This window comes from Symphodus melops (genome assembly GCF_947650265.1).
Source record: "Symphodus melops genome assembly, chromosome: 19".
NCBI classification, from domain to species: Eukaryota; Metazoa; Chordata; class Actinopteri; order Labriformes; family Labridae; genus Symphodus; species Symphodus melops.
The window spans coordinates 19,747,840-19,771,173 of NC_136709.1; the positions used below are offsets into that span (position 1 = coordinate 19,747,840).

At 43.9% G+C, this 23,334-nt stretch overlaps 1 protein-coding gene across 9 annotated transcripts in view; it reads right to left on the reverse strand.

The window, feature by feature from the left end:
* qkia (QKI, KH domain containing, RNA binding a) overlaps positions 1-21,518 on the reverse strand; it is a 72,212-nt gene extending 50,694 nt beyond the window's left edge. For 2 of the 9 annotated variants that reach the window (XM_079369403.1, XM_079369404.1), the window contains exon 1: positions 19,581-21,518. In XM_079369403.1, the coding sequence (XP_079225529.1) occupies positions 19,581-19,725 (145 nt within the window). In that variant the 5' untranslated portion in view covers positions 19,726-21,518. The remainder of the gene's footprint in view (positions 1-19,580) is intronic. The other 7 variants (XM_079369402.1, XM_079369401.1, XM_079369407.1 and 4 more) reach the window with 6 other exon arrangements.
* Between the last annotated feature and the right edge of the window lie 1,816 nt (positions 21,519-23,334).

The following is a 23,334-nucleotide window of genomic DNA, read 5'->3' on the forward strand; positions in this document are numbered from 1 at the left end:
GCAAAAAGATGAAAGAATAGCCACTCAGTGAAAGAATATTTTCTGATGTAGCGTCTCCTCCTTCCCAACATGATCTAATGAATGTAAACACAGCAAGAGGACAAACAACGAGAACGTAACGAAGAAGACGGGAGATCAAAGAGAGAGGCAGGAGAGAAAGACGAGAGAGGGCAGAGGAATATTAAGAACAATGGAGTAATCCAGGAGGGATACAGTAATCAGGTTTAAGACCGGTAGAGATCATTCAGCGAGACCTGCTCGACGAGAGAACAGGAACAAGTCCATTATAAAAGCCCAAAAATAGACGTGCTCCATGGCTGCTTTGTCCTCACCCTGTAACTCCCTGCAAAGTGCCTCCTGACCATGCAGGGCACATCTGTCTACACAAGTGTGAGCGAGAGAGAAAAAATAAATCTAACGTCTGAGGAATCACAGTGTTCAGCTTTGCCCGAGGAAAGCAGCTTTAGATACCTTGTGATGCCTGGTATTAGACTGATAATATCTGGCACCTGAAACAGATTGAAGGGAACACCAATTAATGTTAAAGCCTGAATGATCAAATGTTCCTCTGTGCTGGGAGACTGAACGGCTCCTCACCGTTTAGGTCCGTCTCTTTCATATTCCTGCATGCAACATGCATGGGCGCTCAATCGTGATTTTTAAGATGTGAAAGAAAAAAAGAAAGCAGTGGTATATATAGACGTGAAAATGTGGCAGCCATGTCAAAAAAGGAAGAAAAATAGAGCTTTCACAGATGCAGCTAAATGTGCTCGTGCAGGGTGAAACAACACTCAGGCGAGGAACAAGTCTTTTCACTTTAAAGCTGTGCACTTTAGCAATCACAAAGCCCGGGTACCCGCTGCAAGAAAAAGGATTTGGGTGTTTAATGCATTCCTGCCCTTTATTCACGGCACAGACGACTTTATCCAAGACGACACTCCACTTCAACAGTTTAGGGGTTTGGCAGGCCGAGCATATGAAAGACGGTGGTTTCTTTTAAGGCACAGAGCAGAAGTATAGTACGCATTGGTGGGGGTGACTGAGCCATGAAAACGTATGCATTTCTTGGTCTTATCGTCTCCTCACAGCTGCCTCGCTCTTCTCCCCCACCCTCTTTGTGATGGGATAAAAAAAAAAAAGTTTGTATGCCTCCGTCTTATTTCAACTTCCTAATCTTTGATTTAAGAGAAGGCCCACACTGTACCCTTGATGTGTACGCACACTGTTCCTTCACGATGTGGTGTTATCAGTTTTGTTTGAGAGCAGATCCATCCCAGTTTAAGACAAATATCATGATTCTAACCGTAACATAAATAAAGTAGGAGTGTTCAGCGCAGGTCACTCCGACCAAGACACAATTTCTCTCTCAGGTCAGAGAACATTTCAACAGAAACAAATTAGAGGAGAAGTAGATCATTACATCTTTGTGGTAAGTGATAAAGAAAAGTTTGACAAGGAGGAGGAAATATCAGAAAAGTACTCGGGGAAACTAAATTGTGGGCTCCAGCTCACATCAGCAGCCGCTGTGCACAGACTCAGTGAGAGAAAAAGACAAGGAGAGACCTTGAATCCTGAATTATTTCTAATTGAAAATAGATTCTCAATCGAATCCTGAACCTTATTGTCCTCTATAAAAGGTTTATTCTCTGATGGGGCCCACTGCACCAACACACCTGCAGCATTGCTAAATATGGAAATTATGTCATCTGAAACTTTTTTTTCCTCAGACATCTGTATATATCTGACTAAACACTCAAATCATGCAAAACACTTAACGCCTGAGCCCCCTTGTATAATGCCCATTCAGATCTGGGTCATTTAACCTGCAGCATAAAAAAGGTAGATTGTCTTATGGAGGGGTCTGAATGGCTGTAGACAGAAAAGACGATGCTGTTCGCTTGCAGCCAGAAGAGATTTATGTTGAGTGTCAGGGGTTCTCCACTAGCAGGTTGCGTAAAGAAGCTCCAGCATTAGGTCTTAGATAGACCACTAAATAAATGTCTGGTGTAACAAGGTTTCTGGGCTGCCATCTACAAACATGCTTTGTCATCTCAAGGGAAAATCTGCAAGCCAACACAGAGGAACTATCACTTTAGCCCAAACGGGAAGAGACAGCTGATGCAATGTTACACTGCTAAAATGCTAACACCTACACGTTTGCTGAAAAAGTCCCATGTGGTGCAGAGAGAACACGAATTCCTGCTTTGCAAATGTGCAAAAAAAGAAAAGAAAATAACTAGCTGCCTCCCTGAAAGCAGCACGTTCCGCTCTCCGATCATCAATAATGAGCCGAAGCTGCCTGAAAAACACACATGTAGCTAATGACTCGCATAACATTTCACTGTGTGCTCCATCAATGCACAGGAATGTGCGAGTCCATATTCACGCTAAAACCAACAACATTAAAGACAGCCACACACAAATGAGCTTCATGTGTGTTTGTGCGCAGGACTCTCCTGAGAGCATGAACTCAGAAACAGGACTTCACATGGAAAGAGGCTCGGAGTAAAATCTGCTGACAATTTACAACAGGAAATGATGCTACAGCTCGCCTTCACCATGCTCTACTATTTAGCTACAAAGCTTCCCAAAGGCAAACACAGAAGGGAATAGTGTATCTTATACTATCGGGATTATTAAAACTACATCTGCAACACTTTCATAATGCACTGAAATGTTTACCTCTATCCTGGCTGAGCGCCTGAGAGTATGCTAAAAGCAGAACATGTAGGTGTGTTGGTCGCAAAAAAAAAAAAAACAGCAATCAGCAGAGCCATTAATCATTACCAGTGGCAACTGTAAGGTTTTTTGTAGCTGTCACTGTGACTGCATGCAAGAAGGGAAAGAAGTGCCAGGCTGAATGTGGCTTAGCGTGTCTGCTGGCAGCGCTGATGACGGTGTGCTATAGGAACGTGTCATAGCACGTTAGTTTGGTGATTAAACAAAGCAAACAGACAAGCAGACAAGGAGAGTGGGAGGATACAGAGGCAGAAATAGCAGCAGTGTGGGACAAAAGAGACTACAAACAGAATGCCTTGGACTTTCTCCTTAAAAATACCGCGTTGGAATTTATTAGAAATAATATTTTAGAAACGTCTCTCAAACACTGTACACCAACAAGAAGCTGCTCGGGAAACAAAAGCTGCTGCTGTTAGGACTGGACAGAGATGGATGATTGTGCCAGAGAAAAAAAAAACCTGGCTCCAAAGTAGGCCAAGTTAACTGAGGCTTGAGAAGGCGTGAGGATGCTAATTTAGAGAAGATGATGATTTTGGAGGCAAAGTCACTAAACGACTGACAAGTTGCCAAGAAATGTGGCGTTACAGAAAGCCAGACGATGACAAAAGACCAGAGACAAAATCAGGAAACTGCAGCTTGTTGCATGCTGGACAAAAATAAAACAACAGAATGACGATATGTAGAGTTGTTTCCAAACATCATATCCACTGATTAACGCCTGCTGTATTGACCTTATAAATAATGCATCCGTTTAGAGATTGTGGCTGTTTTCGTTTCTTCGCTGGTCATGGAAATGCATGACTTCTGTTACGAAACAAGCCGTTGGGCCAAAGTGCAAACATTTGACTTTTCTGCTTCTATTCAAATTGAACCAAAAGGGGAACAACAACTAAGTCATGCAAATGGGAGGTGTTTGGTTATTAGAAAAAGGTTAAAGCAAAGTGCAGCAGCGGGTCAGAAACATGTAAAAGGAATCAGGTGCTCTACTGAGTCAAACGGCTAATAAATAAATAACTGTCCTTTGTTCATGTTGAAGAAAAGGCAGCCTAATCTGAGAGTGCGAGGCACTTTGACGAGGTATAAAGACCCTTTATTAAATGATGACGTGTCTAGCCAAGTCTTCTTAAAGACATCGGTTATTGTGGACATTAAACTGAGCTCTTGATTCCCATAATTAAAATGTAGTTTACCCGTTAAACCCAATCAAGTTATTTACAACAAAGAACAGGGAACACAATCTGTAAAGTCTTTGCTTCAAAACAAACAAACGGCAGCATCACTTTCTCAGACTTCTTTTAACAAAGCCGTGTTTTCACAGGCAGTCACTCACATTTGGCTCAACCGCTGAGATAAATAATTTACATAATTCCTCAAAAGTTAGAGCAAAAGCCCTCCACGTTCTCCCTTCCAGAGCCTAACAGTGAAATGAGTGATTCAGACAGTATCTGCTGAGCTATTAAGGCTAAAATTAGAACACAAGATCATCACATTTGATGATGTGGAACTGCTTTATGGGCCTGTGTGCTGGTTGGGGGCATGCAGGCAGCTCAATGAGCCATAAGAGTGCCAGTTTTGTCCCTCAGTGGGGTCTGCCATGGAGTGAGGTGAAACTGGCAGGGAGGGCTGGTTCAATACTGAACCATAATGGCTTACTCTTAATGGTTGCCGCGAGGGGCCAACGTTCATTACTCTCTGCGTGGGGGGACTTTCAACAGGCTCATGGGGTGAAACTCGGGAGTGCACGCACACCCACACGCAGTTAAACTTAAGGGAAGCACCCGAAGGCGAGAGAGAATCGTGAAAAAACTGTTTTTTCCCCCCCTTCACACAACTACCCTGCTGAATTAGCCTTACAGAAGGCAGCAGGGAGTGTTGATTTGTTGGTTTGCAGAATGCTGCAGTCTTCTTCTCAGGTTAGGTTGATTATTTTGCTAATTATTCAGCGAAATATTCTAATCCAATGCGGCAGAAGCTGGAGTTGTGTGCTAGTACTTCCTCTTGCCTGGGATACCTTTTAAACGTGCACCCGAGCTCAGCTGAAACAGCTAACATAATGCACACAAATGCAGACTCAGGCTCCCGAGGAAATGCCAAGCAAAGATAGGCCATTTTACTGCTGCTTTTGCCATCTAAGAGAAGGAGGGGGGGGATATGTAGCGTTAAATTGGAAGCCACAGCAATAGTCATTTAACAGGCTGGCTTCAAGAGTGAAGCCTCATGAGCTGCAAATGGTTTCACAAATTTTAGAGGGACAAAATAAGGAAATATTCTGCCTCCACTCAGCTACAAAACAAGTAGGAAAGCCACTCTTTACTTCCAAGAGACAGACCTGAATGTTTCTGCGAATACTAAAAAAGATCCTTAGCAATGACAGGAGCAGTCATAACTGGAGGATTAATTAGTACGAACACAAGCAGAAGCTCGATGCATGAACAAAGCATGTGAGCATGCAGCCAAACAGATTGTTGTTTCTTCGGCATCTCGGGGGAACTCATTTCACAGACTCTACCTGCCAGTGAAATCAGGCAAACAAACAAAAGTGAGACCTGAGCTGTGCTCATATGGTGCTACTCGTGAATCCCTCTCTCGCTGTGCTGTAACCCATTTAACTTTACTGTCAGAGTATCACTGGATATCAATGCAATGCTGAGAAATCTAGAAACACATCCTTTTTCCATCCACCGAGGCCCCAGGCACACACAAACATGTAGCTGCACATACGCACACCCACAACAATGCAGCGGATGTGATGTCAAATGAAGCACAGGATGCCTGCTGTGAGCTGAACAAGATGTGAGAATAGGAGATAAGGGCCGGGATGAATAACAGGATGAAGAGTCAGGATGCATGCTGATGGAATGTGTCTTTTGATTGGACAAGCAGCCCTTGGACCCAGTTTGTGTCACCCTGGAGCAGTTTCCTCTGGTCAAGGAGTGTCAATTTATTTTTCCTACGAGGGTGCACACTGGCTCCTGTTGGGATTTGAGGAAAGTCGGCGCCTCAGAGGAAAACCAGAGAGCTACGCTTTAAGGCTGCAGACTACCAAAATAAAGATCTAAAAAACACAATGAACTATTCATCTATGAAACGCATCTCGACTGCGTCTCCCTCACACACAGCTGCCTCCTTCGTAACAATGGCAGGAAAGGTCCAGCTGTCAGAAAAGGAAACAAGAGGCGAAGAGAGAGGAAGGAAAGGCTCTGACTGTCAATGTGACTGGAGCAGATAACATGCTCTGCACTTCCTGTCCCCACCCCTGTCACTAAGGAGACCACAGTGCTCACGACCAATGGGAGGGTTTGGGAGAGAGAGAGGAAAATTTGCCCCCCTCCTAAGTATCAGTAAAAACAAAGATTTAAGGCCTGAACTTTTCTTTAAAATGCTGCTAAATCATTCCCATCTGCAGGAGAGCAGGGCTCTGTTTGTAGGATTATAAAGTCTGATCAGTCAGATAACTAAACCTTTAACATGAACACAATGCAAAACACCAACCACATCAATTTCACTATATTTGGCACACTAACAAATAGAAACACATTGAAAGCATAAGACGCATTGTAAGCATCAGGTCATCCTTTAATGTTTCTTTGTTGAGAAACAGATGGGAGCAGCAGGAAGCTGCCAGAAGTTAAGTGACAGGTTAAAAAGAATCTCTTTTCATAATACGGTCGCTTAGGGACTGAGAGATGGAGTGTAAATTAAATTCCGATATCTCTCGAAATATCAAGAAATGAGGACGCTGGATTGAGTGACAACCACCCACAAGTTTGTCTGTGAGAAATACATATTCAATCCTGTTTACTGTGTCAGACATTCACAGTCTCAGCATCTGTCCAGAGAGCAAAATGAAAGTTAAACATTGTCTGATGTTACTGGACGTTAAAGTGAGGAAGATGTGGAAACTGAAAGGTGTGAGGGGGAGCGAGCTGTGAGGCAGGGTGACCACTGAACAACGTCAGAAATGATAAGAATGGTCATACACGTGTCACTTACGATAATTGCCCTACGTTTATAATATTACAAAGACAATATTGTTATAATGTGATGCAATCAAACAACCACCCTGCAATAAAAAGCCTACCTTTATGAATCTTATCTTCAAGCAGCTGATAAGACTGTGAGAGAGAGAGAGCCAGAGAGGCATTGATTCTACTGTGGCTGATTCACGTGCTGCTCGCTGTGTTCGATTGAATTTTAATGAAAAACAACAACAAAGCATTAATGAAGAAAACTCAATGTCATCTTTGTCTTTCAATATATGCTCGCTTGTTAGAGGAGGACTACGGATTTGAAAGACCAAAAAAACCTGGATTCTTAATAAAGTCCAACCAATCGAGGGAGTCGAGGAATTGATATTGATAGAAATGTTAAATGTCTTGTAAAATAGACGTTGTCTAATGCAGCAACACGATCATGTAAAGCTCATCTATACTCCTATAGGAGGTTCTCTTCGGTCCCGTGTCCACCTGGTATTTTTCCAGGCAGAGAAGCGCTTGCATGAAGCGTTTCTGCACAGAGAATGAAAGTGCTGCACATCCATCCTGTCGGCCACCGTATGACTGACACTGCTCCTCTGCTGTTTACTTCATGTTTCTTTAACTTGTTTTCACCTGATCAGAAGTGGAGAAAAGAGGATGTGGATACCAGACACGATCGGTAGGCGACAAACATTCAGGGAATATCAACTGAAAAGTGCCCGTGAAAAAAAAAAAAAGACGCTGGCCGCTGCTTTTATTTTTCCAGGTGGACGCCGGCTGCTGCAAACACTATCGACTCATCGGACAACGCTGGCGCTCTCGGGCTCACAGGACCTGAAGACATGAATTCTTTATAACATTATTGAACCTTTTCATCAGTCCTCATGAGGAGAAGCATCTGATCAGCTGTGATACTCTAAACAAATAAAATATCATGCACCACCGCAGTTTCAAAGTGTTCACATCTCTGCATATCAGACAACGTGTAGACCGCTTGATCACTTCGGACCACAGACGTGCAGTTACAGGTCTCAGTGATTTATTGAATGCAGATTCAAGCGACGAGGATGTTCTGATAATATATTCAGAAGGACCTCAGAAGCGTCTTGGATACAAACAAAGGAGAACTAAACCGGTTAGATTACAAAGGCCAGCGTGTGTGTGTGTGTGTGTCAGCTGTTCTTTCATCCCTGGGGCCTGCTGAGGCTTGTAGCCACCACCTTAAGTTCAACTCCAGGAGCCGTATCTAGATGTAACAACACACAACAGTCTATGATGTTGTGTCTTCGTGCTGGCCTTTCATTGTCCTCACATACCGTGCACATCCTGGATCTCAACACTTCAAACACCTACTTGTAAAATGAAAATGAAAAATTAGACATACAAGCGATGTGTGGATGTGCATGATCTTCTGCCAGGAATCCAACTGTTGTAAGCCAAGTTACCAAGGGTGGATTGTGTGGTAATGCTAATTCAAAGAGGTATAATGATTCACTGTAAAAGAAACAAACAGGCCTGGCACTGTTTAGAGACGCTGAAAGCTCCCTCGCTGTCTGATGCACTTCCAGATATTAAGATTGACAATGAAAGCGAGATGAAAAGACTCCCTCTGACCTCCCTCCTTTCTTGCTGCGCACCATCAGAGGAGATGCTCTTTTGGATGTGCGTTTGCTTGTCTGTTCCTGGAAATCATCCGGTTGATCTGTTTTGTCTGCCAAGTCATGTTGAGTGAACATTATAAAGCATTTTTAAAACTGAGATGTTGATGGGGCTGTAACAACTGGGTCAGAGTGTCATACAAGGGAGGAGAGGAAGAGTCGCTGACTCGTCTGTCATTAACTAAGCTTCCACTATGCTTAAGCCATAAACATTGATCTGCTTCAAAGCGCTCGGCTATGGGGGCTTAAAGAATCTGCAAGTGCGTGTGCACAATTACAGCCAGGCGTATGCAGGCATGTTGTGCTCTGCACCCAGCGTCTGAGCGAGGGAGAGATAGAGCAGAGAGGTAGGGGGCATATTCTGTTCCCAGCAGACAGGGAGAGCTGGGGCTGATGCAAAGCGACAGACCACGTAACAGGCCTTTAATGTCACCACTGGTCCTCACATGAAAGAGGGAGTGTAGCCCCAAGGCTCGATTTTTGCCACACATACTTAGCAGGGGGTGGGGTGGGGGGGCTGCAAAAGAGGAAACAAGTGGAAGAGGAGGAAGGGTGAAATAAAGAGGAAGGGTTAAATCTGGAGAAGCAGGAGATGAGAGGAGAAAGCACAAAGACAGAGGAGGAAGAGAGGGAGGAGGGAGCTTTAGAGTCACGCTGCTCAAGTAAATAGGTAAAAAGGCAAAGCCAGGAAATGTGTGTCATTCCCCTGGGATAGCTGATGCAGATTTTCTCCTTAAGCAAACACCATGACAAAGACAGAAGGCGATACAACACAAACAGATGAGAGAGATGCATGTACAAGTTTCAGACAGACCGGGCGAGATTAAAAGGAGAATGCAAAGTAAAGCGCTGACATGCTTGTGTTGTGTGCAGCCTTGGATTATACACACGGTGATGAGGGAGGCAGAGCGGAGGTATAGCCGAGGTCTGGTTCATCGAAAGTGTCAGACGCTCAATAAAAATAAAGCTGCAGGAAGAGCTCCCATCACAAACACCCTAGACTCATGTCAGACACACACTCTCCCAGAGAGCAGAGGGGAGGACGAGGAGAGGGGGGATTAGAGGGGACAGAGGACGACAAGTTCATCTCCTGGAAGACTATACTTCACCGTAAGGTGTTAACAACAGCTGGCAACTGGACACCTTGCTTGTGCCCACAAGATCCACCCACAGCTGCCCTACACCCTCTCTAGAAAACACCTAATGTTTGCAGAACATTGTTTGAGGATGATTGCAAACTCTACAGTATTTTCAATCTCTAAACTCACTGTGCTGCGAGCTGCCCTTGAATGTCCTGCAGGAATATAACCACAGCAGACAGACAGACAGCAGCAGCTGCAATCTTATCAAAGAGGACAATAAAGCAACACCTTCTAAGTCTTTTATGGCCAACATTCCTATGTGATGACACCGAGCAGGGAGGGTGGAAGTTAGCTGCAGCAACACTCTGTTTAACTGTGTCAGCTGGTTTGATGTCGAAAAAAGAAGAAGTGGCACAAATTGCTCTGAAGCCACCTTTCTGACTCAACCAGGAGTGTTGTGCAACCTGCCAGGAGCGACAGCAGGAACCTTTCTGCACACACAAGAGAACGTCCCTTTTACATTGTTAGTTCATTTACTACTTGAAAGCTTCGTTAGCGGGTGCTAGCTACTGAGAAGCCTTCCAACTTTTCAAACAGTGCCCAGCTCTGCTGCAGGACAGGACATGAAAAACAGCACAGCAAAGTCATTCACCTTGGATGTTGGCTTTTGATCTCCTCGTAACCAACAAAGAGCAATGAAAATGTGCTCTGCAACAGGACTACATGAAAGAATAAATGGACTGGAAAAGTTCTTCTTAAGGATTGCAAAATGTGCAAGAATATGGCGAATGATTTGAAAACTAAATGTTCATGTTCTCTTTTAAAAGTTATGAATGCATCGAGGAGTTTTTAAGAAAATGAAAACATCCATAAAAGTATCTTGGGGTTAAAGTATTGGCAGATATGATCAGGTTAAAAGGGCCTTGTAAACTTCCTTCCTTTGCATAATCATTTTGATTCATTATTTTGTAAAATCCCAGTTAAAAGGTTCCTTCAAAGCAGTCCTAAGAAGGTCTGGATCGTTCTTTACTACACGTAGCGTGCTGCAGGTTTTGTCTCCATCGAGAGCAACAGAGTGCACGGTGCAGATTTCTTACAGACAGCACTTGTGTGCATTCTCCGACGTGAACTGGCAGGAATGACCTGTTGTTTGCGTCTGGCCCATTAAAGCACAAAAAGCCATTGTGCATCATTAGCTGAGGGGGAGGAAGGCAGAGACAGAACGGTGGAGTGCACAGCTGAGGGAGGGGTCGTTGACCTTCCTCATAGCTGAGCAGATGACCTCATTCACAGCACATAGGAATCCTCTGTCTCTACCCCCCCCCCCCCCTACCCCCGACTCTTCTTTATCACACCCACCATCCTCCCATCGTTCTGGGCGGCCTCGCTCGTCTTTCCCTTTCGCGAACACAATCAAACGACTGAGCGGAGACAGGGTTCATGCTCACTAACCCTTCTATACACATTCTTTCCTGCCAGATACGTGTGGGTTTGTGTGCCAGTCGTCCCTATGTTACACATGGTGCTAAACAGGCTCTTTGTTTCAACAATTAGAGCCTAATCATACAAAACCAGCCATTGTTTCTGCTCCGTAATCTCCTCGCAACCACTGAACTGATAAGGACAGACAGACTTAAGCCTCACCACAAACAGACAACAGGCAGCGACAAATGCTGAACAAACATAACAGTCACAAAACTGTTCCACTTGCAGTGGGAGCAGCCCTGACTTCATCCGTTTGCTTCTTAAAGCTGGGCGTGTTGCACATGGGCAAAAATTATGCGAAGCAAATTATGTTTTATATTACGGCACGCGACTGCAGGGCAGACAGCCAACGTAAAACACAAGTGTCCAACACATGTACGCTTATTCTTGTTAGTGCTAGTGTGACAGTGGCGGTGACACTGAGTAGGAGGCTCAGGCGGTGGATTAAAAACAAATGTAGACATTCCTTCATGAACTCCAACGTTTCACAACAAGCAGAGCACACTGCTTCTTCTATCCAATCACAGGCCTGCACAGAGTGAAAGGTGAGACTGAGGGTAGGGTAGGCTGGGACAGGTGGTTCGAAACACCATGAACTTGGATAACTTCAGTGTGGAGTTTTCTTTCACCACTATCCCCAACATGCACACTAGCACATTTACAGCAGGCTAGCTCACTGTCTCACACTGTACTTAGAAAAAGCCTTTTGGAATGATCGCTTTGAGGTTCGCTTTACTCTCCTTCCCCCCTCAGAGACGAGCTTTACACTTCGCATGTGATCCAACCTCTTAAAATAGACTTTAGGGTTCTTTAAGCTGCACCTAAAGACACCTACAGTAAAAAAAAGAGGCTAATTTAGCATGCTAGTATCCAGTAGTATAGTTACCGTCAAGTACAAGATGCTTTCGTGGCATGCATGGTAATTTCAGTAAATATCCATGCAATAGATTGATATTTAAACAATGCATTAAGTAGGAGCAGAGTGGTTAGCAAGCATATACGAGAGTGAAATAAAGATTAAAAGTGCAGGTTCACTTCTGCTTCCACCTTCTCACCAAACAACATTCAAAGAATATTTACAGCTGTTTGGAACGATGTCGACAAAACCTCAATTTGTTCTGCTCAGAGCTGCAAAACTCTCCCGAGGTAGTCCAACACATGTCACAAAGATTTTCACACAATATGTCAATTTTATTCAAAGCCAGAGCAGAGAGGACCCAAAGGGACGACGGCGTGTAGAAAAAGAGTGCTGCAGACCTCTTTACGAGACATCATCTGCATTCACCGTACAAAGGCGGTGAAACAACAACCCTCGGAGAAGTGCAAACAAAACATGATTGGCAAACTGTTCGAAAAAGCTCCAACCATCACTGCTGCGTAGAATATCATTCAAATGTTGGGCACAGACTAGAATATCACTATTTGTCCTTTTAAGCCTGGAGAGTGGAAAGTTGTTTACAGACTTATGAAAGATGTTCAGTTACAGTAAACATGTATACGCTTTTTAACCAGAGCGCAAATTAAACAGCTGCAGGGTCTTTTTAGCAAAATCAAAAGGGCAGATGAGAGGAAAAGAGTTCGACCAAGAGGAAAACATGGATTCTGAAATGTCTTGAAAACATCTTGAAGCTCTACAGATTCACAGAGGAAGCTGAGATTGGTTTGCAGTTGGAGTTCCTGGCGCTTCATATTTGATGACAGAAGCCTACAGCGAAAGCTCTTCAACGCTTGCCACCTCAGTCTGTGGCCCTTAGTGAAGGTTATGGCACCACGACAACCTGCTCTCGCCGAGCCTCACAGAAACAACACAGGCGGCTGAGGGACAGGTCAATTATTCATCTTTGATTTATCGGCCAGCACTGCGACTGACAAGTCGACGCAAAGGCTGCAAATCACATGCAGAACCATCCACTGGGGAGTTTCCACAGTTCGAGGAGGAAGAGGCTGCATAGAAAAACAGTCACAGTCAGGCGGGGGGGGGGGGGCTGCAAAAAGAACGTTTAAGTAATAATTTCTGGTCTCTGATATGCTCATACGAGAGCAAAAGGAGCTTTTAGCCTCGGAGCAAAAACCCGATCACACTTTGACATATTCAGAATCAAACTAGAAGATTCAAATCAAAGTCACAGTTTGTCGTCCTCACTGTGCACGGCGTTCACCTAAAGCAGAGCTAAAAAAAACTAAAAAAAACTCCAGAAGAGAGTGTGTGGGGAAAACAAACACCAGGCTGGAGGTTAAGTGCTCCGACTGTGCTCCTGGTAAAATTCCTGAGCTGGCTGCCAGCGCTCGGTTGCCATTCCTCCTCTGAAAGGAGAGGCAGAAAAAAATGAATGTGGAGGAGGGCGGGAGGGTAAGAGAGGAACAGAGTGAGCATTCAGATCTTTTTTTTTTTTCCACCTCCTGTCATGATAAAAACGGAGAAAGCAGCAGGACTTAGTGACAAACGTTGTGACAAACGTTGCTGGTATCACACCAGGTACAAGACTAATTGTGAGATAGCTTTTTTTTTGTGACAGTTCAGGGATTTAAGGAAAATATGGAGGAAGAAAACAAGGGGAGTGCTTTGAGCGAGAGGTGGGGAGAGCTATTTCAAGCATGTCAAGAATGTAACTGGGTGGGGCCCATACATACGACACAAACTGGGATAAATACAAAGAAATATTGTGCAAGTTTCTTGCTGCTCTAAATAAAAGTACAGGTGAAAGATTCATGACTAAATTCTAAATTAGTCAAAAGAAAGCCGAGAGACAGAGCCACCTATGTGGGGGAGGGTAAAAAAAAAAAAAAGGAAGGGCTTGTCTTGTGACCAAAGCATAAAAACAGCTCTCCCTCCTTCTCCTCGTCTGTCTGAAGGAAAAACAAACTACTGCCTTTCCCAGAACACTTTTCCGTCTGAAACGGGCGTTACCTCTCGCAGAAGTTTCTGGATTCCAAAACACACACAAAAAAAAAACGAACACAAGTGGGGTCAAGGGCAATGGGAGGCGCTATAGTCTCAGTAAAAACAAGTCTGTGCCAGGAGAGTCTTGTGACATAATAATTACAACATTCCCTTATTCATGTTCCTGTTTTAGAACAGCTTGTCATCATCTGGCGCACACACACACGCGCGCACATAACTGTGTGTCGTGCTTAGAAAGTGAAATTCAGTTATTACCCTGTCACACTATTAACATTAACCAGATTTGACTGTCTTAAGGCTCGAAGCATAAGAAATAAAGGAGACATAGCTGCAGCTGGTCACGTGTTGACTAACAGCCAGGAGTAATCGAAGGAAAGACACTTAGTTTTGGCGACAGCGGACCAGATAGTGAGGGCACGAAGACGGGAGGCCAGGCAGCGGCGGCGGTGGCGATGATAAGCAGGCCCCAGCACTCACGGGATTGAGGCCTGAGATAAGAGGCCAGAGCTGTCGCTGGATGACTTTATCATACAACACCCACTGGGGTGTGTGTGTGTGTGTGTGTGTGGGGGGGGTTCAGGTTCCCTGGAGTAGAGAGGGACCAGCGAGATGGGTCCGGGGTTGGAGTTAGGACAAAGACAGAAGCCCACATAGGCGGTGTGGTGGGGGCTGCTGGATAGGAAGGGAGAGGCACCTCAGGTTGAAGAAAGGGAAGGCGACAGTGGGTCCAACCACAACCTCTACCCCCTCACCCTGTCAGACTGATGCCACCAGCTAATTTATTACCAGGGAGGAGAGAGAGAGAGAGAGAGAGAGAGAGAGAGAGAGAGAGAGAGAGAGAGAGAGAGAGAGACACCGCACCAGGGCAAGAGAGAAGCCGACGGAGAGAAAAACAGCACAAAGCCTCCTATTCTGCTTTCTCACACTGGTGGCAACGGCTCAGTAAACCAGCTCACAGAATGGCTCTCGGTTAATTAAATTCCAGCTTATAAGTGGTGCTTTGGGAGAGAATGTGGGGAGAAGAGAGAGGGGTTTGTGGAGGGAGGATATAACAGGTTTCTGCTTTGCAACAACAGCCCCGGTTTAACACCCTCGATTCTCTCTTCACGTCCGTCTCTATCAGTGCGGCTCAAGGCGGTGTCTTACTTAGCAGACTGCACTCTGTCTTATTAGCTGCTAAATTGATTGCATGTCAGAGGTTAGTTAAGGTCTCCCCCCTCCACCCCCCCCCCCCCCCCCATACCAAGGGTCAACATCTAGGGAGAAAACAGCATGGTAACAACAAAATGGGGGAGAGATAGAAAGATTGTGGGGAAATATGGGACATCGGGGAGAAAACCAAACGCATCCCATTTGTCAAAATCTGTTTCCTAAACAGCTGTTCCCAGAGGACCTGTTTCCTACTCAGGCACCACGGTGGACAGCAGACAGTTTGTCCTCTGAATGCTGACAGCTCTCCAGGGAAGGTCCCGTTAAATCACAACACACAGAGACAAACCAGCAGACATATGCAAAGGGGGATGTTGTTGCCAGGAACAAATGGTACGGTGCAGCGCAGTGGTGCGATGAAACAAAGGATCCTTTAATCTGCCATACAAACAAAACTAAATAATGAGCATGTTTGGAAAACTAAGGAGACCTGGAATTAATATTTTCCATCAATCAGACTGAACCGTTGCCCTTTGAAAACATTCACAGCATTTTGTGACAACAAAAAAACGTCCAGACCGTGTCCCTCGTGCCGCTACCCTACAGCAGAGTCCACACGCCGCTACCAGGCTATATCTCTAGATGTTATATGGGCTGTCTCCTCCTGCCAAGAGAAAATATAGCAATTTGAAGCCGCTTGTTGGTTGGCAGATCGTAAAGAGAAAGAAAAAAACCCTCCATAGCAGGTGTCACCTCGGGGAGATGAACAACTGCAACGCAAGGGGGTTTCAAAGGAGGGCCTGTCAATCGGCCGGAGTGACCTTGAGGGAGTACATTCATATTGGGAACGTAACAGGGATGCCAAGGGCGGGGCGATCGTCACGCACAAGGGTGGTGTCGGCTTTCTCGGGCCTCGGACAGCTGTGTCCACATGCACAAGATGTTGGGAGGGTGAGGGAGACGTGTGCAGCTGTCCGGACGGTCGACTCCTGAGAGACAAACCGTTTGGTCGACAGCTCAAAAGGCTTTAATTCATAGAAAACAATAATTTAAAAAAAGATGGCTTTTAAGATGTTAGTCTCTGTAAAGGCACTTCCAAAGAGCGGGTTTTGTTTCCAACTCTGCTTGAGCTTCGCAGATCGATAGCTTTTCATGTAGCACATACTTTCTCCTGTCACGTTGACAAGACAAACGCTTTCGATAAGACAGAACTGAGAGGACGAGTCTCCGTTACACAGAAAACTACCCAGAGGGACCACACACACAAAAAAAAAAAACATTTGAGGTTAAAAAAGTAATTCCACCACAACAACACAAGCTTCCCCTTCTGGAGTCTCTCCTGTCTGGACTGGAAGTCGCAGTCGAGTGTGATGTTTATCTTCACTGCTGGCAAAGAGAACATTAACAAAACATGCTGCGTCATCAAAAACATTCAAACCAGTCGAAAAACAATTAACTTCAAGGACTATTAAAGGGAAACACTAAGAAATAACTTTCCAAAGGATTTCTAAAAATGCAGTTATTCATCTTCTTAACCGAATGCAGCACATGGAGAACAAAGATAGATCCATTTTAAAAGTAGTAGCAAGCTTTTATAGATTCATTCAAAGAACAGATTCTGGACCGGGTGTTTAGCATTAACCTGAGTTGGGACCGACACACCGGCAGGGGGCTGAAACTGGAATATGACATGTGAGCCTGAGCCACGTCCAGAGAAGAAAAGCAAAGCAAACCGCCTCTAACAGGAACCAGACAGTCAGACAGAGCTGCTCTGCACCCGGGTGGCTTTCATCACACACAAACGCAACATTTGGCGGTGGTTTAAAGTTTGGGCTGGTGCTGTGGAAACCCTTGTAAACCCCAGACTCATGAGGCAGACATTGGCGGGTCACCAGTGACCCCACTGTGATTTTGTAAACAACAGAGGAGGTCACAATGATCTTTTTTATTTTTATTTTTATTTTAAAGAGCTGCATGAAATCAGCGGTATAGTTCTTCTCTGAAATTATCTCCCCGGCTCGTCCAAACAACAAACACTGCAAGACCGTCAAACAAAATGCTGGAAAGGCTTCTAGAGAATACAAATCAAAAACTTTCTATTTCTGACATCAGCTCAATATATTTTATTATCCCACAGGAAGAAAAGGAAAACATCTGTAAATTCCCACAGGACATATTTAGTTTTTATAATGCGTTACATTTAAATGTTTTAAACAGGCTTACTAACAGACGTTCACGACTTCAGCCAGCGTCTCCCCTCTCCTACTTTAGACCCCGTAGTCACAGTCACAGATTCGGAGGTTTAAGCGAGTAGGGAATGCACCGAAAACCTGAAGAAAAGTCACTATAAACCGAGTTTAAAAAGGGTTCAAATATAGCCAAGGAACAGCACATTGTCTCAGCAGAGCTAGAAATGATCCTTCTGACTACTACGAGATTTAGGGACCAACTAAAAAACATGTCACACTTTAAGCAAAACATAAGTTTTGTGATTTTCCAGGGTTCACAGTCCACGTATATGAAAACAATACAAGTTGAAAATACAATTCGACTTTCGGAGTTACACTTTAACACAAAGTTAAAAGCAATACGTTTAAAAATCAATTCACATGATTTGTTCTTGTAAACTGCCGAGTACACGCTCAAAGATGTGCGCTGAGCTGTTGAGTAAAGTGTGAATGAAAAGATACACAGACAGTGTATGATCTCTGACTATGGAGGATGGTTAATAACAAGATGAGGAGCAGGGGTAGAAGAAAGACATGACCCGTCTAAAAGAGAGGAAAAAAGAGAAACGAAACCTCAAGAGTCTGTTTAGAATCAGAAAAACAATCACTGAAGCCTTTTTAGAAAGATGTTAAAAACATGCATAGATTAAAGATGATCATTTTATTGGGAGATTTGGATGCAAATACATCAGGGGAAATTATAATCCCTGAAAAAAATTCATGTCTGGAATTGCTATGATTTGTTTGGTGGGGTGTGATCATAAATGGGGTAAATATTTAGATGTTGAAGTGCATTTATCACCTAAATATTACAACTCGTACTTAATTCAGAGACTGTTTTCTAGAGTTGTGCAATGTTATTCTTGTACTGATGTAGTTCTGCAGTAAGAGGAAATAGTCCACTTTGTGTCCTTTAAGTGTCTTGTTTACCACCGAGCAAGAGAGAACAGGAAAATCCTTGCAGACCGGTTCAGCAACTACATACTACAACACCTCCTCATCCAGACACGCAGCCGAAACTAGGAGCTGCTCTATAAATCTAATGCTGTCTGTGAAGAAAGCACTCATTCATGCCGTGAAGTGCTCAAAAATGCGTGTTGTTGTTTTTTTTTAAATCTTCAGTGTCGTGGTCTCTCAGCATGGGGACAGTCTGCTAGGGCGGCTGTGGCGCTCTCTAGTGTCCCCAGCTCAGTTACATAAACCACCAATCCTACCTTCCGCTTAGACCAGATTATGTTAGTGATACTATCAACATATACGGCGAATAAGCCGTGTTTACCACCGCAGCTCATCGTGCCAAAGATAAGTAACGGGGAGCAGGATATACAGGTAGACAGACCATGTCTGGACGGCGTCACCGACAAAAGGCGACGTTTTTTTGGTAGCTGGAGTTGCAAAAAAAACCCCCACGGCGACTGCTGCAGTAAGAGAAGGGAAATCTAACCGGGAGAAACAGAGCAAATACTGCAGCAGCAAAAAAAAAAGAGGAAGAGAAACAAACCGAGCTGCTGCTCAGTGTAATGAAAAGTTAGACGGGCTGCAATAATCTTAGTGCACCCCCCCTCCTCCCAGCAACAGCAGCAAATCACGGGCCATTGTTTGGGCAACAAGCAGCCACATTCCTCCGTGCTTTAAGCTTGGCCGCTGGGGCAACTACTTAACAAAAACAAACCTCTGGAAGCACAAATAGGAAAAGTCTACTCTTTTTGTCACACTCTTCTTCCTCTTTGTTTTGAAAACGATTGAATGCATGTTTAAGTGTTTAGTTAGTGGAATCACATGCTACGTGAATTCTTCAGTCTTTTGGTTCCTCCAGAGTTCAAACACAACGCAGACTCGATGCTAGCCGAAAAATGTGGCTAACCCTCGAAGCTACATTTCTCCGGAACATGTGGAAACAGGGCCCGAGCTAATTTATTTTAAAATTAAAATTAAAAAGATTCCCGTGAGATACAGCTAAAAAAAAAACTTTCACCTGAGAGTTTTTGTGAATTCATTGACAAAGAAAGATCTGTGGGGGTTTTCTAAACGAGTCAAAGAAAGTTTTTTTTGCCTCGTCGCCACAAAGTCAGGAGGAGAAACTAAACTCCATGGAAACCAACGTTGGCAACATAACTCCACATGGTTACCACATGATTTGTTTTTAATGTGGCTGTTGTTGTTTTAGGTTGGAGTTGTAAGTGTGACCGTCTACTGCCACGGTCTGAAATATTGGTGTATCCGTGACTGGCAAGACCGTAATGCAGAAGGGACGCCCAGCCGTGTGAAGTCGCACCGACACCGGACTGCGCCGTGGTCACGCTTCCCCCCCCCGCCACCACCCTCCGACCGCTCCAGTCCAGACCCCCCCACCCCCTTACCTTCATCGAGAAGCCGTTCCAGGTGTGTGAAGATGCCGCAGAGATTTGGCAAACTGGTCATGAGCTTCTTCTCATTTAATAACTGCATCAAATAGTCGGGACTCGGCCTCGGTCGCTCCTTCACTTCGACCTCTCCGACCATCATCTTTGCGGCGAGTGACGGAGAACAAACCACCGGCGGAAATACAGAATCCTCTTTTTTTTAGGGGAGAAGAAGAAGAAAGAAAAAAACGAAAAAAGAAAAAAAAAAACTTGCGGCTCCAATCCCCTCGCTTCCCCTCCCTCCTTGAGATGAGAAGATTCTGTAAAACCCCCCCTTAAAAAAAAAGCAGGTTTGGTTTGTTCTTGTTTTGAGAGTGGAGAGGGGGCCAACAAAAAGAAACCGTTATCTTCCTTCCAGAGGCTCGCGCGCCGTACTCTCCTCTACGCCGTGTGCGCTCGAGGACGTTCGATTCCACCACTGTAGGCGCGAGGCAGAGCGTTCCACCGGAAAGCCTACGTCCTCCTCAACGGCGATTGGCCAGAAGGGATTTCAGGGGGACTAATGGAACGACCAATGAGCGCTCACAACCGAGCCAGAAGGGCGGGGCGGGGCCCTCGATTGTACAATGACGGACAGGCATTCCACCCAATCGTCTGCAGTGCGCAGGAATGCACTTTTACACTACAGGAGTGGAATAGCTCGCATTACTTCTTTCTTCCTCACAAATGGCTCCATTACGGCATTTAAAATTTAACCCCAACAGGCGAAATGTTTTTCAATAATAGGAACCATTTTTTTTCTTTACAACCTTTTTATTGGACTGAGAGTGAAAAGAGAAGTGTCATGAGGTTTTATTTTCTGTCTTTTTTTTATTTTGAAGGCAGCAACGTTTACCCTTTTGGACTAAAGGAGAAATGTTGGTGTAATTCTTTCTTTTGAATTGCTCTATTTTAGCTTGGTACTTTTATGTGTATTATGTGAAAAATTTGTATTCATTATTTATTCATTAGACAGTTTCAGCCAGTTTGGCTTTGCACTTATTTCTGTTTTGTATTTTTTAGCTCAAGTTCCAGCTTGTATTTTTTTATTTTTTAACAAATTTAAGTATTATAACTTTTAAAAAGAAAATGCTTTAGAAAGTTTTAACAAATCCCACAGTTACCTTAACTAGAAAGTCTCAAAGGCTCTATGATGTTGAACTCTTTAAGAGGTTATGTCTTACGTGTTGCACAAGATCAGCACAGTCCTATGTGTTGTAGATCCAGTGTGAAAACAACATTCCAGTAGACTTAAAAGTACTGCAGCCCTTTCTTTCTTTTTGGATTTAACGAGCTATGGTGCAATTCTTAGCTCAGCATTGAAGTGTATGGTTGGTTCTACTAATCTGGTTTTATTGGTCATATGTGAGCCAAACGTATGTTCTATAGGGTCCTTTATACACATGACTTGTGCCTGGCAGAAGTGATATAAAGGTCAAGAGCAGCGTATGAATCTGTGTTAGTTTCACCTATAGGTGCTGAAATATGAAGGGAAAAAAGGTAAGCTGTGCTGTCCATGACACGATGCCTTACTCAAGACGTGTACATCTTGTTATCTGTCTTGGGACCGATTGATCAACATTCCCCTGATCAATAGAGCCTTTTCATTGTCCTGTCCTTGGGAGGACCTTTCAACATATCCTCCGAAGATTAACATCCCTGATCAATGGAACACACACACGAACCAGCTACCTCCGGTTTCTCGCATCCTGCCCAGCGTGAAAATAAACCACAAGTGGCCCGTTTTGATTTTAACAGCTGTTGGCTAAGAGGGGCCCGGCTAAATCTGAGCCCTGACCTTGGCCCTCACTCAGTTTGTCCGCTTACTGCTCACCCACATGTCTTGGTGAAAAAAGTCAAACCCCTCAAGGGTGCTGGAACAGCGATACATTGACTTTAATGTTGCACAGTTTTGTAAATAAAAAATTGTCAGGCTTTTATTTTGAATGTTACTGATTTAAAGTACAATGTGATGATTGATGTCATTACTTTGGACTCGTCAGCTGAGGAGTCTGGGACTTTTTGTTTTTTTTTAGTGAAATGAGACATTCAAAGATGTAGCGGTGGCGTTCCTTTCTATCACTGTGACTACAGGGAGACGCTGCGGAGGCTACGGTGTGCCAAAAGGGACAAAATATCATGTGATTAATTAGTAAAAAAATGAATGAATTTCAGTCCTTAATTGTGATCAGCTATAAATGCAGACAGTCCTATTTATTCTACAAAAATAACTCAATCAGTCAATCTCTTTGGGTTTATCTTGTTTAGTTGGTAGATTTAGCTGTCTACCAACCAGGAGGTCGGGGGTTCAATCCCACATGCTCTTGCATTGTTCCTTTGAGTTTGACACCTAAACCCAAGTAACCCCTGCTGATTTTTCGGCAGCATATGAATGGGATTAGCTACTCTTGATGGTCACTTCACATAGGACCCTCTGCAATCAGTGTGTTAATGTGTAGGTGTGACCTGCGGCATGAAATACTCAGAAGATTAGAAAAGATGTATACGAGCTCAAGTCAATTTGCCATTTAGGACCAACATTTCTTCGATAAAGTGCCAAACATATTATTCCACTGTCAATCTCCCATCTCACACAGAAAAAACTCCCCCCCCCAAAAAATAAATAAATAAAATATTTGGAATCAGTCCTCCGGCCCCTGATAACGGCATTTGGGAGTGCAGGAGGCGACAGCAGCCGCCACATCAAAGCAGGCGGACAGATACAGTTGCCTTAACAACCAGCACAACACATTCACTGGATCCTGTGTCTCTGCTTCTTCAGCCAGTGTATACATACAACCACACTTAGTTATTGCTGAAATTGCTGAAGATATTAGCTTTCAAAATGATCGTGATGGTCTTTAAACAGACGTCAAAAATCATGTTGGTATTTGAAGCTAGGTTTTAACTGTTTGTATATGAATGTACATGTGATTGATACTTTAGTATCCTACGTCCATATCCAATCTCTGAAAGACAATGTGTCATCATTTCAACCAGTGATCACAGAGACCAAGACATATTTAAGACCAGAGTGCTCCAAGATGAGACCAAGACATTTAGGGATCGAGACAGAGTCCAGATCGAAACCAAGGCGAGTCGAGACAATAAAAATCAATGAAAATCAACATCTTGTGTCAGACTTTTAAGGTTGGGAAGGTTGAGGCCTTAACCAGGAGATAAAAACCAAACTACCAATGAATTAAAGTTATTTGTTCTTTTAGAAATTGGTGTTTTTCCTAAAATAGCCAATCAGTGGTGGACTTGACCGGTCAGCCCAGTCTGAGACCGAGACGAGACCTGTAAAAATGCTTTTGAGACGAGACCTTTAAAAAGCGGTCTTGAGACCAAGACTGATATACCAATATAGAGTCTTGTCATTTTCCCCTCCACCAATTACTCAGGACATGTAACATTAGTCCTGCCATCTAAATGGTCTGCAATAACAGCGCCCTATCTTCAAGCCATGAATGATAAAAACATCCCTTGAAGTCAAACAGTGATAAGTGATTTTGGTGGATAAGAGTGTGCAGATAGGCAGGGGAATGAGAAATCCTGTTTTTCATATGGCTGGGAGATAGCTAAATTGTTCATGGTGTTGACTTTATGCTTCTCTTTTATTTCCTCCCTTAATCTTTGAATATAAGCGATGGGAAAAGTCACAGACTTCTTGCATCAAAAAGAATCTGGCATTTATTCTGAGTTTTGAAAATGGGTTTAGTTCTTATCTCAG